This window comes from Oryctolagus cuniculus, chromosome 11, assembly GCF_964237555.1.
Source record: "Oryctolagus cuniculus chromosome 11, mOryCun1.1, whole genome shotgun sequence".
NCBI lineage: Eukaryota > Metazoa > Chordata > Mammalia > Lagomorpha > Leporidae > Oryctolagus > Oryctolagus cuniculus.
Window position 1 is genome coordinate 13,710,371 of NC_091442.1, and position 20,579 is coordinate 13,730,949.

The window sequence follows — 20,579 nt, forward strand, 5'->3', positions numbered from 1 at the left end:
ATTTCTAAGGTTTGATTTCCTTTGTTCTAATTTCCTGGGAGGACCTTTTCCACTTAGTAATGTGGGGAAGTTGGTATCAGTAATTCACAACGCATTTTGACATGAGTATGAAATAAGCTGAAGTGTGACTGTATTCTTACCTGAGTTCACAGACAGCTTAAACATTTCTGCATGCAGAATTCTTTAGGGGTTTATTTATTTATGAGAGAGAGAGAGAGAGAGAGAGAGAGAGAGATCCCCGGTTCATCTCCCAAGTGCCTGCAATAGCCGGGAATGAACCACATCAAGTCTGGGGCTGGGAGCTCAACCCAGGTCTCCCATGTGAGTGGCAGGAACCCAACTAGTTGATCCATCCCCTGCTGCCTCCCAGCGTGTGCTTTAGCGGGAAGCTGGAATTGGGGGTAGAGCGCTCCGACACGGAATGTGGGCGTCCCAAGCAGAGTCGTAACTGCTATGCCGAATGCTCACTCCTAGCGCACTTTTAAAAACTCTAGATTGTGAATGTGGGTAAATATTTCAGAACATAGTCATATGGTGAAAACTGAGACAGCAAGAACTACATGTAATATTGAATCCAAGAAAACGTATTGTCACAGTTGATATCCAGAGCTCTCACTTTGGAACTCAAGGAGAGAAGTAGGCAACAGGCAGGGCTGCTGTTGAAGGTTGCTACAGCAGCACAGAGCCCAGCAGAGGAGCCCTGCTAAGCCACGGGTACAGCTGTCCAGGTTCATTCACAGCTTGGAGGAAATCAAACTGAAAGAGACAGTTTGAAAGCTGGAGCCTTAGGATGAGAAGCCTTTGAGCAGAGTGGCAGAGGGTGAGTCCAAGTTTTTCTGTTTTTGTCACCTGGGACCCCAGAGGTATTCCAATCAAGTGGCAATAGAAAAAACTCAGACATGGGACTTCAGAATCCTTGAGCGGCCTTCATGTAGACGGTAATTCCAGCACTTTTCATTGTGTGTGTTCAGTTATCAACCACCTGTCCCTGTGCTCCCCTGAAAGATCGAGTGAGTCAGTTAAGAAAGAGTCCAGGCTGGCGCTGTGGCTCACTACGCTAATCCTCCACCTGCGGCGCTGGCACACCGGGTTCTAGTCCTGGTCGGGGCGCTGAATTCTGTCCCGGGTGCCCCTCTTCCAGGCCAGCTCTCTGCTGTGGCCCAGGAGTGCAGTGGAGGATGGCCCAAGTGCTTGGGCCTTGCACCCCATGGGAGACCAGGATAAGTACCTGGCTCCTGGCTTCAGATCAGCGCAGCGCGCAGGCCGTAGCGCGCCGGCCGCGGCGGCCATTGGAGGGTGAACCAACGGCAAAAGGAAGACTTTCTCTCTGTCTCTCTGTCTCACTGTCCACTCTGCCTGTTAAAAAAAAAGAATCCAGACACAAACTATCCAGGGTAAACAAATCCATAGGGACAGAACGTAGATTAGTGACCACCAGGGGCTGGGTGTGGCCAGGGAGGACAGGGAAGTAACTGCAAAGGGACACAGAGTTTGGGGGCAATAAAAATGTTGGAAGTAGTGGGGATAGTTGTACAATCCAATACATTAGGAACCACTGAACCGTGCAGTTTAAAATAGTGAATTTCATGGTATGTGGATGACAGCAACCAGAAAGAAAAACAAACAGGAATTACTAGAAGGGCACTTGGCTCTCTTGGGTCAAGTTGGCAGGCAAGACTGATATGGCAGGAAAATCATCATGAAATGGTGAAATCACTAGAAATGGCCATGAATAAGTCAGTCATTGTAGGAATGAGCAGGCCAGCTCCTACACGTGGAGAGCTGTGAGCTCAGCCCTTAACAACCAGAGCCAAAGGTGTGGCGGGGGAATGGAAAGAAGAGAGGGAAAATCCCAGCCTGTGGCCATAAACTGAGCACCTGAGGGCTTGAAGGCACAGTAAATCAGGGCAGCCAGGAGGAGGCTAGCAGGTGAACGGCAAGTATGCAAAGCTGGAGAAATGAAGAATCACAGATCCATAAAGCCGGGCAGAGAAAGCACCGGCCAGCAGCCCTGACCCGGGGCTTCACGTGGGGTGCCTTGACCCTGGAGGAACCAAACCATCCTGTAAGAACTATGCACCCTCCTGAGCAGGAGTTATGTGGGCTACGTTAGCAACATGTTCTGAGTTTTTTTTTTTTTTTTTTTTTTACTGGAAGAGGAGCAACTGGGACAGAACCCGGCGCCCCGACCGGGACTAGAACCCGGGGTGCCAGCGCCGCAAGGCGGAGGATTAGCCTAGTGAGCTGTGGCGCCGGCCTCTGAGTTTTGAAATTCCCTCTGGCCCTCGTGGCTCCTTGGCTCCTTAGCACTGTGGAGTAAACCGATGGAGAGCTGCAGCGCCTTCACAGGGACCACCCGTATCCACCACGCAAGGGAGGAGGAGACAGAGGCCATCCACTTCCAGGGGACACTTCCATTCCAGACCGAAATAACTAAGCAGGGTCATCAGCGAGGAGTGGCTAACTCTAAAAAAATGACTTAAAAAGGTATGAAAAATAGGCCGGCGCCGTGGCTCACTAGGCTAATCCTCCGCCTAGCGACGCCGGCACACCGGGTTCTAGTCCCAGTCGGGGCGCCGGATTCTGTCCCGGTTGCCCCTCTTCCAGGCCAGCTCTCTGCTGTGGCCAGGGAGTGCAGTGGAGGATGGCCCAGCTGCTTGGGCCCTGCACCCCATGGGAGACCAGGAAAAGCACCTGGCTCCTGGCTCCTGCCATCGGATCAGTGTGGTGCGCCGGCCGCAGCACGCCGACCGTGGCGGCCATTGGAGGGTGAACCAACGGCAAAGGAAGACCTTTCCCTCTGTCTCTCTCTCTCTCTCTCACTGTCCACTCTGCCTGTCAAAAAAAAAAAAAAAAGGTATGAAAAAGTAAGCTGAAAGGGAATCAAGGTGGTATAGTGGAAAAAAAAAACACACACACACAAAAATGACACCAATGGAGGAACTGAAGAACGTAGTAGAGGTAAAACAGCTGGAAAACAGAGCAAAGACAGGAGTCCTGTAGATGCAAATGGGTGACAGTTGCCGAAGAGTGACATGGCAGGACTCTGTGGATCAGTCCAACAGCAGGATGTGGACCAGTTCCCCATGCGAGAAACGCAGGGCCCAACTGAGAGACTCCTGCACTAGACAAGGGTGACGCCAGCACCCTGGAGCGCGTAGGAAAACCTGTGGATTATCTCACCATAACCCTTTCTGTGGCTGAGGGCAGCTCAACTGGGAAGAGTCCCAGGCCCCGTTTCTGGGGGCTGTCCGAGGGCCTGGTTCTGTCTCACCTGTCCTGACGTGCTGGCAGGACCCCGCATCCCCTACGTTTCTGGGGAAATCTGCTGAGAAACTAGGGAGCCAGGTGGCTTCGAGAAATCTGGGGTACAGCAGACAGAGACACCAGAGGGAGCTCCTTCCTGAAGAAGGCACTCTAGGCGCTCACGGAGAAGACACGGCCTCCGTGAAGGCTGGAGAGGCGCCCGGAGTCCCGAGCTGGGGAGAGGGAGAAGGTCTTTCCCGGAGAACCCAGGCAGACGTGACCAGGAGAGGTGGCTGCTGTCTTTCAATGCACTGACGTGAATACAAAGTCTCCAGGGACACGGAGAAATAAAGAAATGTGGCCAAAATTAAGGGATGGTGGTGGTTTTTTTTTTTTCTTAAGATTTATTTATTTGAGAGGCAGAGTTGCAAACAGAGAGAGGGAGAGACAGAGAGATCTTCTATACACTGGTTCACTCCTCAAATGACAGCAACAGCCAGAGCTGGGCCCATCTGAAACCAGGAACCAGGAGATTCTTCCAGGTCTCCCATGCAGGTGCAGGGGCCCAAGGACGTGGGCCATCTTCCACTGCTTTCCCAGGCCACAGCAGAGAGCTGGATCAGAAATGGAACAGCCGGAACTCAAATGGGAGGCTTAACCTACCACACTACAAAGCTGGTTCCAAGGAATAAAATTAATATCCAGGAATCAACTCCAAAGACATGGGAGCTGAAGAGTATGTACGCTGACAGAACTGAAAAACTTCCTGGTGGGATTCAACAGCAGATTCTATCAAGCACAAGAAAAATGATTAAACTCGAATCAAATCATTTGAAATTGTTGAGTCGGAGGAGAACAAAGAGAAAGGAATGAAAAATAATGAGGAAAGATGAGGGGGTTGGGACACCAACAAACAGACCAATATATGCATCACAGGAATCCCAGAAAGCTAAAATAAGAAAGAGATAAAGTTAATTTACAAAAAATGGCTGGAAACTCTCCAACTCTGGGGAAGGAAATGGCATCCATATTCAAGAAGCTCAAAGGCATCCGAGTAGGATGAGCTCACAGAAGACACACTGAGACAGTGCAGTCGGTTTGTCAGGTTAAAGGCGAAGGGGGCGCCTTGGAAGCAGCCGGGGCGGGGGGAATAACTCGTCACACACGAAGGGATTTTCAGCAGCCCATCAGCAGACTTCTCACCCGGCACACACTGCGCAGGGAACCGATGCTGCGCGTGCAGTGCTGAAAATGTTTACAAAAACCAGCACTCAGCCAAAAATTACCCCTCGAAAATGAAGTAGGAACATGATTTTCCAAATAAATCAAAGCTGAGAGTTCACCATCGCTGAAGAGGGAGGCACAGAGCGGGCGGGGCCTGTTCAGGGCTGGGTTCTGGCTGTGCAGGGGCAGGGGTAGCGGAAGGCAGTGTGGTCTTCTCTGGTTGTACTGCACCTGGCCTCATCTGGTTCCGCATCCTCTGCTGCCTGTCTCTGGGCCTGGTGGTGACGCTGCGGGGCAGAGCTCCTGGGCACGGAGGGGAGGGGTGAGCAGGCTTTGGTCCGTCTGGGGCTCACTCTCGTCTGTTCTTTTCCTTACTGCTCCCAGCTGTGATCCTGATCTTTGCTCCTCTATAGGTAAAGTGCTTATTTCCCTGGGAATCCCTTCAGGATTTTTTAAACTTTATTTTTGCTTTTTTGTAGTTTGAAAAGATGCCTCAATATGGCTTTGGTTTTTGTTTCTTTGTTGCTGTTTTCTTTTGAGAATTTTTTTTTTACCACCGAAGAGCAAAAATAAAGAAAAATTCCTGAGAGAATTCTCAGGGAAATAAACACCTTGCATAGAGCAGAGCAAAGGTAGGAACTGCATCTGGGAGCAGCACGAAGAGGTGAGAATGACCGCTGGACTGACCAGAGAAGAAGAGGTGAGAGTGACCGCTGGACTGACCAGAGAAGAGGTGAGAGTGACCGCTGGACTGACCAGAGAAGAAGAGGTGACAGTGACCGCTGGACTGACCAGAGAAGAAGAGGTGAGAGTGACCGCTGGACTGACCAGAGAAGAGGTGAGAGTGACCGCTGGACTGACCAAAGTCCTCACTCCCGTGCCTGCCACCTGTATTCCGCCACCAAACAGGACTCAGAAGGAGAAGTCAAGGTGAAGGGCAAACCTCAGAGAAGCACAAGGTCGTCTGCTACACCTGCTCCTGCAAAGCCAGAACCCAAGCCACAGAGGCCCCCACCAACGGAAGGAGACAGTGCCCAACAGAAAGAAGGGAGAAGGGTGCTGGCACGGCCGGGAAAGGGAAGCGGGTGCTGGCATGGCTGGGTAGGAGAAGCGGGTGCTGGCACGGCCGGGAAGGGAGAAGCGGGTGCTGGCACGGCTGGGTAGGAGAAGCGGGAGCTGGCATGGCCGGGAAGGGGAAGCGGGAGCTGGCACGGCCGGGAAGGGAGAAGCGGGAGCTGGCACGGCCAGGAAGGGAGAAGCGGGTGCTGGCACGGCTGGGTAGGAGAAGCGGGTGCTGGCACGGCCGGGAAGGGAGAAGCGGGTGCTGGCACGGCCGGGAAGGGGAAGCGGGTGCTGGCACGGCCGGGAAGGGGAAGAGGGCGCTGGCACGGCCGGGAAGGGGAAGCGGGTGCTGGCACGGCCGGGAAGGGGAAGCGGGTGCTGGCACGGCTGGGGAGGAGAAGTGGGTACTGGCACGGCCGGGAAGGGGAAGCAGGTGCTGGCACGGCCGGGAAGGGGAAGCGGGTGCTGGCACGGCCGGGAAGGGGAAGCGGGTGCTGGCACGGCCAGGAAGGGGAAGCAGGTGCTGGCACGGCCGGGAAGGGGAAGCGGGTGCTGGCACGGCCGGGAAGGGGAAGCGGGCGCTGGCACGGCCGGGAAGGGGAAGCAGGTGCTGGCACGGCCGGGAAGGGGAAGCGGGTGCTGGCACGGCCGGGAGTAACCCCGCAGAAGAGGGGAACCCCAAACGGAGCACGTACAGGAAGCTGCTGGTGCTGGAGGAGCTTCAGGAGATGTCTGTGTTTCTGGTCACTGTGTGCTTGTGGGGCCGCACAGTTTGAAATGCTGTTTTTATTAAGGTTTCTAAAACGCAGGATTTTGTTTTAAAGCTAAGGCATTAGCACACAGAACACTCCATTGTTGTTTTGGGGGAGGGGATAGGTCACTGACAGCATGTCTCTGCAGCCGACCAAGTGGGGGGAGGGGGAATGCCTCTCCCTTCTAGTGTGGAGACTTCCCGAGGGAGGGGCTCCCCGCCACTGACCCACACAGCCACCACGGACAGCCACTCGGAAGGGTGATTTGGTGATTCCTTACAGAGTGAACCATACTGTGCCCTCGCTGCAGCAGTCGCACTCCTGACTGCCGAGTTTTCCCAAACACCTGCACGTGGGTGTGACAGCAGCTTTGCTCCTCACGGCCACCACTTGGAAGCCACCAAGACAGGATCAACTGAGGCAATCAGTCGATGGAACCTCACTCAGTGCTGAAAAGAAATGAGCTACAAGCTTGAAAAGACACGGAGGGCACTCAGATGCACCTGGCTAAATGACAGCCGCCGATCTGGAAGGCAGCCGGCTGTGTAATTCCAGATACATGACGTCTGGGGAAGCAAAGAGACCGGCGCTTGTCAGGGTCTGGGGAGGGAAGACATGAGAGTGCAGCGCACAGGGGACATTTTTTAAAAAGATTTATTTATTTATTTATTTGAAAGGCAGAGTTACAGAGAGAGAGAGAGGCAGAGGCAGAGGCAGAGAGAGATAGAGAGAGATCTCCCATCCGCTGGTTCACTCCCCAGATGGCCACAATGGCTGGAGCTGTGCCAATCCGAAGCCAGGAGCCAGGAGCTTCTTCTGGGTCTCCCACGTGGGTGCAGGGGCCCAAGGACTTGGGCCATCTTCCACTGCTTTCCCAGGCTATAGCAGGGAGCTGGATTGGATGTGGAGCAGCCGGGTCTTGAACTGGCACCCATATGGAATGCTGGCACTGCAGGTGGCTGCTTTACCTGCTACATCACAGCACAGGTCCCACAAAGGACTTTTAGAATAGTGAAGCTGCACTGTCTGATCCCACAAGGGCGGATGCATGTTGCAACCCATTTGCCCAAACCCATAGAATGTGCAACACCAAGAATGAGCCCTGATACAAGCCATGAATTTGGTAATAAAGACCGCCAAGATCGTTGGTGAGGGATGTTGCTAGTGGTATGTGGGTACATGGAACTCTGTACCTTCAACTCAATTTTGTTCTGTTCCTAAAGCTGCTTTTTTTAAAAAAAATATTAAAGAAAAACCAACAAGAACAACACAAAGCACAGTTCTGAGGTCTTTAATTCTGTGAGAAAAGAGCCAATTATTCTCAATTAGTTGGAATTTAATCCTGCTTTATACATGTTTAAAGAACACATTTACATCTGCTGTAGCTTGAATATGAAGCAGACGTTTCAACCCCAAGATCATAAGTTAGGGGTAGTAAGAGAGTGAGAACTTAAACTAGTTCTGGTGTTTGGGAGCTGGGCCTCGTGGGAGATCGCTGGGGGCACTGGACGGTAGTGCTCACGAGAGGGTTGGTTATAAAAGCCGGAGTTGAGCCGAGCCACTCCCTCTCTTCCTGTCTTGTCAGTGATTGGTTGTCTGTACCTACTCCTCTGTTGTCATTTGCTGCCCTTACAGAGGCCAAACCAATGGGGTTCCTGAACTTGGACCTACATCTCCAAACTGTGAGGTAAATCAGCTCTTTCTCTTATAGAGTCAGTTGCCTCAGGTAGTTCATTACAGGACGAAAAGTTGGCTAGTGCAGAATCTGTAATTTTGATGATAGAGCAAAGGTGTATGATTCCAGGAGAGAACAGACGTCTGTCTTCATAATTTTGGGGAAGGAAATATTCCTTCAAGGAGAGACCAAAGGGCTAACCACAGGGCAGAAGGTTGATACATTGTACTACATTCAAATAGTAAGTTCTGTTTATCAAAAGACATGCTTAAGAGAACAAAAAGGGAGAAGATATTTGCGATATGTGCATTACTCAGGAGACTCATACCCAGAATATGTAAGGAATACTTACCAAAAAAAATAAAAAAAGAGTAGAAAAGTGAAAATGGGGAAAAAATTGAGTAGGTAATTTGTAAAACGAAAATATTCAATAAAAGACAAGAGGATGCCCAGCTTCATTAGTCGCCAGGAAAAAGCAGATTCCAATCTCAGAACACAGCCCAGAACGGCTGACATAGAACAGTTCACTTTAACTCTCATTCTTCAGACTCCATTTTGGAAACAATCCAAATACCTATCAAAAGTGCCCCGGGCCGGTGCTGCGGCTCACTAGGCTAATCCTCTGCCTGCGACACCAGCACCCTGGGTTCTGGTTGCGGCGCCGGATTCTGTCCCGGTTGCCCCTCTTCCAGGCCAGCTCTCTGCTGTGGCTCGGGAATGCAGTGGAGGATGGCCCAAGTGCTTGGGCCCTGCACCCGCATGGGAGACCAGGAAGAAGCACCTGGCTCCTGGCTTCGGATTGGCGTATCACACCGGCCTTAGTGGCCATTTGGGGGGTGAACCAACGGAAAGGAAGACCTTTCTCTCTGTCTCTCTCTCTCACTAACTCTCCCTGTCCAAAAAAAAAAAAAAAAAAAAAAAAAAAAAGTGCCCTGGATAAAATATTCTGTTACATTAAATCAATGGAGCATTCTATAGTAACAACACTGAATGGCCGATATCCACAATATGGACAGACTCCCTAAAGATGATGTTGAGATAAAGAAGCCAGACACCCTGCATTAGATAGCTTGCATTATGCCATTTATAAAGTTCAACACAGGCAATTTAATTTACGATGGTAAACTTCAGAATGCTCTTTCCTTTTTTTGAGGGATGGGGAGAGAGGAGGTCATGTGGTACTTCTCTTTCTTAATCTGGCTGATGTCTACAGGAGTGTCACTTTGTGAGAATCCACTGCTGACTTCAACCACTTATGCATTATAGGATATAAGGAAAATAGGTGGCATTGGCCCTAAAAGTATCATATAGAAAATACGTTATTGGCTGGCGCCATGGCTCACTAGGCTAATCCTCCGCCTGTGGCGCCGGCACACCGGGTTCTAGTCCTGGTCGGAGTGCTGGATTCTGTCCCGGTTGCTCCTCTTCCAGGCCAGCTCTCTGCTGTGGCCCGGGAAGGCAGTGGAGGATGGCCCAAGTGCTTGGGCCCTGCACCCGCATGGGAGACCAGGATAAGTACCTGGCTCCTGGCTTCGGATCAGCGCCGGCCGCGGCGGCCATTGGAGGGTGAACCAACGGAAAAAGGAAGACCTTTCTCTCTGTCTCTCTCTCACTGTCCACTCTACCTGTAAAAAAAAAAATACATTATTAAGCAATTAACTAATTGATTAATTGGAGAGACATTCATGGAGGAGAGAAAGAAAGAGAGAGAGAGAATGAGAGAGAAAAAGAGAGAGAGAATGAGAGAGAGAGAGAAAGTGTTTTCATTCTGGTTCACTCCCCAAATGCCTGCAACAGCCAGGACTGGGTCTGGCTGCAGCTGAGAGCTGGAACCCAATCTAGGCTTCCTCTATAGTTGGCAGGGACCTAAATACTTGGTCCAGCACCCGGTGCCTCCTAGGGTGTGCATCAACAGGAAGCGAGGAGTGGGAGACTCGGGAGCGGAGCCAGGGCTTGAACCCAGGCACTCTGCTATGGGATACAAGCATCCCTAATGATACTTTATCTACCAGGCCAAACGCCTGCCTCAAAAATAGTTATTTCTGAAATAATCTGATGAAATGAAGAGCATTAGGAGCATCACATAGAATCTGATGCCAATTTGATGAAAAGAGCAACACAAGATATGGATTGCAAATGGGTGAAGAGTTGATATAAATATAGATGCTATACATGCAGCTACAGTAGACTGGGAGAATGTATATCAAATTATGAACAGAAGTTCTCTGTAGATAATGAGTGACTAATACGTTACTGCTTTTCTGTTGTCGAACGCCTGAAATAAAAAATTAAAAAGTTGTAAGGAACTCATTTCTGCAATGAGAAACTCTTGGGAGCTATGAGAGAGTAAACTGCTTTATGGGCAGCCAATGCCTAGACAGGGAGTGGTGGAGAGAGGAGGGGAGGAGGCAGAACCAGGCAGGGCAGTGAGAGGCTGGTCAGGCGTCCTCCCAACCCCCACCTGGAGCCCTTCTCTACCCCCTGCTGGGCCGGGCGGAATCCTGGGTCTCCCGGCAGCCTCGCACTCTGACGCCCAGGCTGCACGCCATGAAGGGCTCCATCCTGCAGTTCCTGACATTCCTCAGCCTGGTGGCCCTGCCAGTGTCAGGAACATGGAAGGAGAGAGTTCATCCTGAAATTGAATTTCCAGATTACAGTAAGTGTCCTGGCTGGGCTTCAGAACGAAGAGTGGGTAGAAAACAAGCAGACGTTCCTTGGTGCAGTCGCAAATAGGGCCCCAGGGGCTGGCAGCTACAAAAACACCGGCTCCTTTTATGCTGGGTGCCTGGAGAAAAGTAAATGCTTGGTCTTCAAGCTTGAGGGTCTCCCGGTGATACGAGCAACACCGTGTGCTGATGCGTGTTTGGGGGCCTGTGGTGGCCCCTGGAGTCTTTGTCCAGGAGAATTGGCAGAGAGGAGCCCCCGAGGGTTCAGAGTCTGCACAGAGGGTACCCAGCTCGAGCTACCAGGAGTTAAGAGTTGCAAATGTGAACACATTTGGGAACGGGGTTCTAGTTATTTCCTTTTTTTTTTTTAAGATGCATTTATTTATTTGAAAGTCAGAGTTACACAGAGAGAGGAGAGGCAGAGAGAGAGAGAGAGGTCTTCCATCTGCTGGTTCACTTCCCAAATGGCCACAACAGCTGGAGCCGTGCCTATCTGAAGCCAGGAGCTTCTTCCGGGTCTCCCATGCAGGTGCAGGGGCCAAGAACTTGGGCCATTTTCCACTGCTTTCCCAGGCCATAGCAGAGAGGTGGATCGGAAGTGGAGCACCTGGAACTCAAACCGGCACCCATATGGCATGCTGGCACTGCAGGCAGCAGCTTTACCAGCTATGCCACAGCACCAGCCCCTCTAGATATTTCTTGAAACAGGCTATTTTGTTTTTTTTGTCTCTGTTTTTTGTAAAGGAATTGAATGCTTCAGAACATTGGGCATAGGGAGGAGAAAGACAGTACATGCTTGTTGGAGTGAAGTTTGCAACAACAGGTGTAAAATGACCCAAATGTGCAGAAGGAGGCATGGGAGGGTGCTGGGCAGAGAGCCGAGGACAGATGCTTCCCTGGAAGAAATGACCCAGCCCAGGGCGAGGAGGAGCTGGGGCAGGAGCAGGGCTTTTCCCCTGCACTGGAACTCAACTCCTCCCACCCTGCAAAACAGGCGGGAGGTGAGAAAACCTCTCAGAATCTTCATTCCGAGAACTGGACGCGGGTTCCATGGGTTTAAACCCCACGGGGCGGCTGTGTGATGGCTGCGCAGGGAGAGGAGAAGGGGAGTCGGGGGCCTGAGGGGGCCGATGGCAGCGGGAGGCCCTCTTCTCCCGGGGGCCTGTGCTCACGCGGTCCTATCAGTTTTATCAAGGCCGAAACTGAGTTCCTGTGCGAAGGTTCCCACCGAGCAGCAGTGCCGCACCTTCTGCAAGCTGCCCGTGGAGTGCCGCAGCGGCCACTACTGCTGTACCGCCCTCTGCGGAAACATCTGCATGCGTCTGGAGTAAACGGTAGGATCTGAGCAGCTTCCCTCTGCCCGCGCTCCCAGGGACGGCGCATCCCGAACTCGGGCACACAGTCCTGTCTGGGGACCCTGCTGACTTCGCCCCAGCCCCATCTCCTCTTCTTTAAATATGTATTTATTTGAAAGAGTTACAGAGAGAGGTAGACACACACACACACACACACACACAGAGAGAGAGAGAGAGAGAGAGAGAGAGGTCTTCCACCTGCTGGTTCATTCCCTAAACGGCCAAAACAGCTAGAGCTGAGCCCGCCTGAAGTCAGGAGCTTCTTCTGTGTCTTCCACGTGGGTGCAGGGGCCCAGGGACTTGGGCCATCCTCCACTGCTTTCCCAAGCACATTAGCAGGGACCTGGATCGGAAGTGGAGCAGCCAGTGCCCATATGGGATGCTGCAGCCTGGGACTTTACCCTGCTGTGCCACAGCACCTGCCCCATCTCCTCGTGCAGGCCTACAGAATCTAGGTAGAGCCCAGGAGGTCTGACATGGATGTCTCTGTTGACTGGACTTAGACTCTTCGGGGAGCCACCCTGTGGGGTCATCTCCTAAACCACAAAACAACTCTACTCCCAGGGTTTGGGAGGATTTGCTATGCTTAAAGAAATATTTCTCCAGACCATGCGGCTCTGAACTCCTGCCCCCTCTCCCTTCTCGACAGAAGGAAGCCGGACTACAGACTGAGCAACATGCTGTCCAGTGCTGAGCCTTAAACCACCAGTGAGAGTCGAGACTCCTGGAAGTTCTTGGAAGAGCACTGATGACCTGCCGTGGGACCATCTTCCTCCCAGGAGTGTGGGAGTGTGCCCAGGGCCATGTCTCCTCCGCCTGCTGCCCCACCTCCCTGAGCTATTGTATTAGCAGCCCCGGCTCCATGCTTGCCAAACAAGCTTGAGCACTAGCCCAGGGCCTCGGCTTCTTTTTCTGTAGTCCCAGAGTTTTCGCTGTCCCAGCTCTCTAACCCTAGCCCAACTTTCGCCCACGCCCTCAGCCCCTGCCTTCCAGTTTTCAATTCCATGCTGTGTGACTGTTTAAAGGCGCGATTCCTTAGCCAGGACTCCTGGACTCAACCCGTTTCTGATCATTGACGAACGTCTCTGGGGAAAACTACTTACGGGTGGGATGTTGTCCTGACTACAGAAAACATGGTCTGTCTGGGTTGCCCGTCCTCGGGGGCAGCTCAGGGCTGCGGCTGGTGGGTCCCCACAGCCACTGAAAGGCGAGGCTGGTGCCCTTTCCCTCCTAGTTCCGTTTCCAGACAGTGCAGTGTTACCATTACTTACTTAGTTACTCAGGATCTATCCGAACGTGAATACTGCTGCCAAGAATAAGCAACCTTTAGAGGATTCTAGAGAGCCCACCGTGTGGCCAGGGCCACTTCACAGGAGTGGAGGTGTCACTAAATCTACCTGTGCAGTCCAAGAGAGGGTGCCCGCTTATGATTCAAACAAGCAGGGACAAAACTAGAGGAGACCGTGGAGACCGTGGAATCTATCGCCAGCGCCTTCCACACGCAGGCAGGAGTTGCCATGGGTTCCAGGCTTTCTGGAAGAAGGAGGAACGCTTAGTCTGATTCTGAGGGCTGGGAAAGAACTGGCCGATCTGAGTGTCACCTGACAAAAACCAGTGAACGGCTGACGAGGCTGCATCATGACCGTTGTATGAGGCTGTATGACCTTAGCATGTTCTGATTTGCCAGCTTTCCCTTTCTGACTTCTCAGTGTGTTGTTATGCTAAAATTAGCAAAGAGGCCGGTGGCTGCCCGGTGCCGGATGGTGGGCAGACCTCCTGTCCTGAAGCCCTCGGTATTGAGTTTCCTGACATGGGTCTATCTTGAGACACGCTTGATGGAGGAAGTCACTGAGGAGAAGCATTGGGGAGGTGCACGGACTGAGATGGCGACAGGACAGGTCGTCGGGGTCCCCGCACTAGCAGGGGGTGGCTGCCTTGGGCCAAACCCAGTGAACTGTTTCCTGCTGAGCAGTTAGAAGACGAAGCAGTGCAGGAAAACCTCTGGGGTCACCTGGCGGACAGGACTTCTCATTTGCCCCCAGGTGTACTGAGGAACACCCTGAGCCTGTGCACTCAGCTGTGCAGTTCAGAGCTGCGGGTAATCCACCCCGGGGGCTTCAGAGGTGACAGGAGACCGGGCTCGAGTCCCCCAGGAGTCCTGGCTTCGGCTTCCCTGGGAGGCTCGCGGGATCAGAGACTCACTTGCCCTTATCAGAAGGAGGACTGACCAGCAGTCGATTTTAACACATTTCTCCTAGTAACTGACGCTATTAGAAGACAAAACAAAACAGAAACCAAGATGATAATAGGAAGTTTGAACAACACACATACACACACAATGTGACTGATCAACATATATAAAAAACAATTCTAAATTATTATGGAATATACAAACCAAATTATTACAGGATATATGCACACAGAACATTTTTTAAGTCTCAACAAATATCAAAGGATTTAAGTCAAACTGAACACAGTGTAATTAAGATAGAAATAAATGAAATAGAACTTTCAGAAAAATGTTCTATATGATTAAAAATTAAATCAAACACTTCTAAGGAAACACAGGTTAAAGATGAAATCACAATGGGAAATATTTTGAAGTGAAAATACAACATAGCAAAACATAGGATACAACTAAAACTACAGAAAGGGTTCTAACCTAACATGTATGTATTTAAACAGAACAAATGCTGATAACCAACCATCTTACCTTTGATCTCCAAAGTGAGAAAAAGAATAGCAAATTTTTTAAAAGATTTATTTATTTATTTGAAAGTCAGAGTTACACTGTGAGAGAAGGAGAAGCAGAGAGAGAGAGGTCTTCCATCCGCTGGTTCACTCCCCAATCAGCCACAACTGCTGGAGCTGTGCCAATCCAAAGCCAGGAGCCAGGAGTTTCTTCTGGGTCTCCCACGTGGGTGCAGGGGCCCAAGGACTTGGCCATCTTCTACTGCTTTCCAGGGCCATAGCAGAGAGCCAGATTGGAAGAGGAGCAGCTGGGTCTTGAACTGGCGCCCATATGGGATGCCAGTGCTTCAGGCCAGAGCATTAACCTGCTGCGCCACAGCGCTGGCCCCAAGAATAGCAAATTAAATAAAAATTGGTAAGAAGAGAATAACTTAGGTCAGAATAAAAATAATAAAAATAAACATACACCATGGAAGATCAACAAAACCCAATGTTGAAATTTTGAACAAACTAACAAAATTTGGAAAATTATGGTGATTAAGCAAACAAGAGGGGAGACAGAAATAGCCAATATAAACAAAGGAAAAATGAACATAACTATAGACCCTATAGACAATGAAAATAGAGAATATTATGACTACATAGGAATTAAAATACAAAATTCAGAGAAATGGGTAAATTCCTATAAAATAAGAACATCAAAATTTCATAGGAGAAATAGAAAATGTCAGCAATCATGCATCCATGAAATAAATTAATACAGTTTAAAAATTCTCTCAAGGACAACTTTGGGCTCAAGAGGCATCATTATTGAATTTTACCAAACATTCAAAGAAGAAATAATACCAATCTTATAGCAAATCTCCCATAAAATAAAAAAGGGAATATTCTCAACTTACTTATGAGGCCAACGTAAACTTGATCTCCAGAACTTAAAAAGGTCATTATAACAAGACAAAAGCAGGGCCTGGCATTGCGACACAGAGGGTTAAGCTGCTGCCTGCAATGCTGGCATCCCATATGCACATTGGTTCAGGTCCCTGCTAATGGCCTGGGAAAGCAGCGGAGGATGGTCAGAGTCCTTGGGCCCCTGCACCTACATGGGAGACCCGGAAGAAACTCCTGGCTCCTGGCTCCTGGCTTGGACTTAGCCCAGCTCTGGCTGTTAATGGCCATTTGAGGGGTAAAGCAGTGGATGGAAGACCTCTCTCTGTTTCTCCTTCTCTCCCTCTGACTGCCTTCCAAATAAATAAATAAGCAAAATAGAAGATCTATGTTTCTCAGGAATAGACACAAACGTCGTGAACGAAATATTAAAGGAGGATCCAAGAAGAATGGGAACAAAGGGAGGACTGCATGTCCAGGAGACTGAGGGGAGACTCCAGTAAAGAAGGGACAGGCACCCTCAACAGCACAGACTCAGCCCAGGCCCAGGAACAGGCACCCTGCCACTTCTGTCCTGGCTCCCTGGCCTGCCACTCTGTCCTGGCTCCCTGACCTGCCACTTCTGTCCTGGCTCCCTGACCTGCCACTTCTGTCCTGGCTCCCTGGCCTGCCACTTCTGTCCTGGCTCCCTGGCCTGCCACTCTGTCCTGGCTCCCTGACCCGCCACTTCTGTCCTGGCTCCCTGGCTGGGACGGGGTGGGGTGGGGAGGGAGGGAGACGCCTCATTGCTGAGAAAAGGTAAGTGGGAAAGTTCGGCGACGCCCGTCGCCGCTGCAGCCAGCAGCCCTAACTACAGGGTTAAACGGTCCTCGGAGGCTTTAAAGCCCGTCTGGAAAGCTGGCTGGAGTCCAAGCAGCTGTTTCACCCCCAGAAAAATGAACTCACATTGCTCCACAGCTCTCCTAGACTCCATTCTGTCTTAGAGGCCAGAAGGCAGCCCCAGCTGCTGTAGGAAGCCTCTGGAACTGGCGCACCTCACAGGGCGCAGAGCAAGCCCGTGTGCATCCCGCAGGGGCAGATTCCCAGGCACCAGCTGCTGACTCCTGCCTCCCCTCTGCACCTCATCCTGGGCTCAGCAGAGGCCGCGGCCAGTACACAAGCTCTGACGAGGTCCCCCTGCTGTCATCTTTTGGCACAGGGTTCTCGGTGGCCAGCATCAAGTTTGCATACTGCATGGTACTGGGGATAGATTCTTCTGCATCCTGCAGTCCTGGGACTGCTGCTGTTGGTGCTACAACCCCCAGAGTAACCAGTGCTCACCCTGCGGGAACTGGGGGAGGCCCTACCTGTACCCCACAGCTGCCGGTGCACATGCCCCAACATAGCTTGTTCTCATCCTGCAGGAGCAGAATAAGGTACCCCCTGTGCCCTGAAGCTCTGGGACTGTGTAGGTTCTCTAAGCCTTGGGGACAGCCACCCTGGCCCCATGGGACCTGTGGAAGCCCTGCCTGCATTGCACTGCCACAGGCCCACATCTGCTAGTGCACAGTCCCCAGCACGACCTGCGCTCACCCCATGGGAGCTTGGTAAGGATCCTACCACATTCTTTAGCTCTGGAGTTGTGATTGTTGGTTGTATAAGCCCGAAGGACACCCACACTGGCCCCATGGGCTCTGTGGAAGGCTCTGTTTGCATTCCACCACACCAGGCCTGTGCTTGCCGGTGCATAGTCCCCACTGCAACCTGTGCTCACCGTGCAGGACCAGGGTAAACTATCCTCTGCATCCCGCAGCCCTGGGACCCTGATGGTTGGTGCCACATTCCCCAGCATTAACTGAGCTCACTCAAGGGCACACTCCCCACCATAACTGGTGCTTCCCCTGTGGGATCCAGGTAACGCCCCCCCAACCCCCCACACATTCTGCAGCTCTGGGACTGTGTGCGTGGGTGCTAAACTCCTGGGCTCACCCTGTGCAACCTGAGCAAGGCCCTATCTGCAGTCCACTGCCCCAGGCCTACAGCATCACCTGCACTTGTCCCACAGAGACTGAGGAAGGTCACTACCATGTCCGACAGCTCTGGGACTCTGATGCTTTGGAGCAAGAGAAAGCTCCAGGCTCACGCCCACCAGGACACAATCCTCAGCACGATCCGTCAGAGCCCTGTGGGGCCTGGGTAAATCTCAGAGCCCCCTGTGCCGGGACTGCAGCTGTTGGGTAGCTTCATCCACACCCACTCAGCAGGACCTAGGAAAGGTCACATCCACATCCCACAGTTCCAGAGCCCCAACTCTCAGTGCCACTACCCCCAGTATCACCCATAGGGCTGCCCCTTCTGTGTCCCACAGCACCAGCAATATGGCTTTGTTGATACCTGACCTGTGGACAGGATTCGTTCTGAGAGGAGGAGCGTGGTGGGGCAAGAGGCGTGGAGTCACCGCACAGACCCCAGGAGTCAGGGGAAAGCAGGCCAGAGGCCAACAGCCTACAGACTCATTTATTTCAGTTGGTACAGCAGCTTATATAGTCAAGGCAGCCAATCAGGTCAAGGGGTGGTCTATGCCCTAACCAATCACAGCCTGTTGCCAGTCAGTCTCCATTGCCATGTGGTTTCCGAAGCCATCCAATCAGAACCTGTTCTCAGTCAGGCTCTGTTGTCATGTGGTTTCCAAAGCCATCCAATCATAGCCTGTTGCAAGAGGCCATCTTGGCATGGCCTTCACATTCCACCTCACAGGGTGCTTCTCATTTCTTTTTTTTTTTTTAAGATTATTTTATTTATTTGAAAGGCAGAGTCATGGGGGGGGGGGGTGGGAACAGAGAGATCTTCCATCTGCTGGTTCACTCTTCAAATGGCCACAACAGCCAGAGCTGGGCCAGTCTGAAGTCAGGAGCCAGGAGCTTCATCCAGGTCTCCCACATGGGTGCAGGGGCCCAAGCACTTGGGCCATCCTTTGTGTCTTTCCCAGGTGCATTAGCAGGGAGCTGGATTGGAAGTGGAGCAGCTGGGATTCAAACCAGTACCCATATGGGATGCCAATGGCACAGGTGGCAACCCTGTCTGCTACACCACACAGCCAGCCCTTCTCATTACTTCTGAATTGGGATGAGAGACTTTTTTTTTTTTTTGACAGGCAGAGTTAGACGGTGAGAGAGAGAGAGAAAGGTCTTCCTTTCCATTGGTTCACCTCCCAAAAGGCCACTAAGGCCAGTGCGCTGCACCAATCTGAAGCCAGGAGCCAGGTGCTTCCTCCTGGTCTCCCATGTGGGTGCAGGGGCCCAAGCACTTGGGCCATCCTCCACTGCACTCCTGGGCCACAGCAGAGAGCTGGCCTGGAAGAGGAGCAACCGGGACAGAATCCGGTGCCCCAACCGTGATTAGAACCCGGGATGATGGCGCTGCAGGCGGAGGATTAGCCAAGTGAACCGCCGAGCCGGCCTGAGAGACTCCTCTTGTTCATGGCTTTCAAAAAAATTTTTGAATCAAAACATATCTTTTAATTCCATTTCCAGCTGGGGCGGGGGTCGGAGGGCAGGCAGGGAGGGGTGGAAAGAGGGTTCGTTTTCTGTGGCTGCGCCCTCCCTGCTCGTGGAAGTGGCGGGACCTTGGCGACGCCTCGAGCGGGCGCGGCGCTAATCGAGGGAGGCCCGGCCAAGGGGCAGGAGTTGGCTTTTCCAGCTGGGGGTTCGGGCGGTTGGGGCCGGCTCTCCTGGCGCGAAAAGGTGGACAAATCCTATTTTCAAGAGAAGAAGACTTTTACCAGTGTGGAAGGACCTGCAGACGTCCATAGAGAGGAAGAATTTGTAGAGGAGTTCGAAGTTAAAAACTTGCCGATTTTCCAAGCAGCAGTCCGGCTTCCGCGTCAACACCTGCACGAGCAGGTGGAGACACGGAGCGATGCTCAGCCGCCGCTAGAGGGCAATGTGCAGACTCGGTGGTTGGAAGGCACGGGAAAGTAACCCCAAACTGCAGATTTATCAACGCTTTTATTTTGAAAATAGTGCTGCACAACCAACAAATCCTGGTGTCCCAAATGGTCGATACGAAGGTGGAAACTACCTGGGAAACAGAAATCATTTTGCTTTAGACAGACCATCTGAGACTCACGCAGACGATCTTCTGAGAACTGGACAGGTGTGGATCTGTCAGACTCCTTATACCCACGGAACCCTGCCACGTGCAGCGCAGAAGCCAGATTAGAGTCCCTTCAGAACTGGCCACGCTATGCCCACTTAGCCCCCAGAGAGTTGGGTAGAGCCCGGCTCCGCTACACAGGTGTAGAGGGTCAAGTGCAGTGCTCTGGTGGAAACTGAAGAACTGGCAACCCTGTGTTCATGCCTGGCCGGCGCCCAGGCAACGCTTTCCTAACTGCTCCTTTGTTTTGGGCCAGAACGTGGGTATTCGAAGTGAATCTGATGTTGTGATTTCTGATAGGAATTTCCCAAATTCAACAAATCCTCCAAGCAACCCAGCCATGGCAGATCGGGAGCTGGATGTGATGCGTTAGGTGAACAGGGTGTTGAGTACCTATTAGAAGAGAAAGGTCAAGGATATATAGACAATATTCATTTAACTCATTCACTTGGGGAGCCTCTGGCAAGAACGGCTGAAAACACACCGTCACTCACTAAAGCATCCGATGGTGCCGTCTTCCAAAGGCCTGTGGTTCAAGAAGCTGTACGGATGGGATCCAGTGTCAGGGACATTAGGAATGGAGGAAGACGTTCAGGCTTCTGGGAGCAGCTGTAAATCACTCGAGGTCTGGCTGCGATCTAGCGAATGCTCGGGAGGGCGGTGCACAGGGTGAGTGGAGTCGGACTTCGCTGCTGGCCGACGTCAGCACTGCAGGGCAGCTCCGGCGCCTGCAGGAGGGGAAGCTTGCAGAACCTGCAGGGACAGAAGTGCTGCTGCGGTCTTCATTCCTGGGGACACCGAGCACCTGTGAACAGCGCGCTGGAGCAGTTGACACGTGCCCCTGTGCTACACCGTCATCGCTTTCCAGCAGAGGATGTTTGTGTCTTAA

The 20,579-nt window shown here is 51.9% G+C and overlaps 1 protein-coding gene and 1 pseudogene across 1 annotated transcript; both read left to right on the forward strand.

The window, feature by feature from the left end:
- The first annotated feature begins 10,436 nt into the window (after nucleotides 1-10,436).
- On the forward strand, nucleotides 10,437-12,972 carry LOC127491182 (protein WFDC10B-like). Its single transcript, XM_070053166.1, has 3 exons — nucleotides 10,437-10,615; nucleotides 11,811-11,959; nucleotides 12,630-12,972. Exons 1-2 carry the CDS (start codon nucleotides 10,507-10,509, stop codon nucleotides 11,954-11,956), a joined length of 255 nt encoding a protein of 84 aa, XP_069909267.1. The 5' UTR covers nucleotides 10,437-10,506; the 3' UTR covers nucleotides 11,957-11,959; nucleotides 12,630-12,972.
- Nucleotides 12,973-18,267: 5,295 nt separating this feature from the next.
- Nucleotides 18,268-20,579, forward strand: LOC108178939 (E3 ubiquitin-protein ligase XIAP pseudogene; annotated as a pseudogene).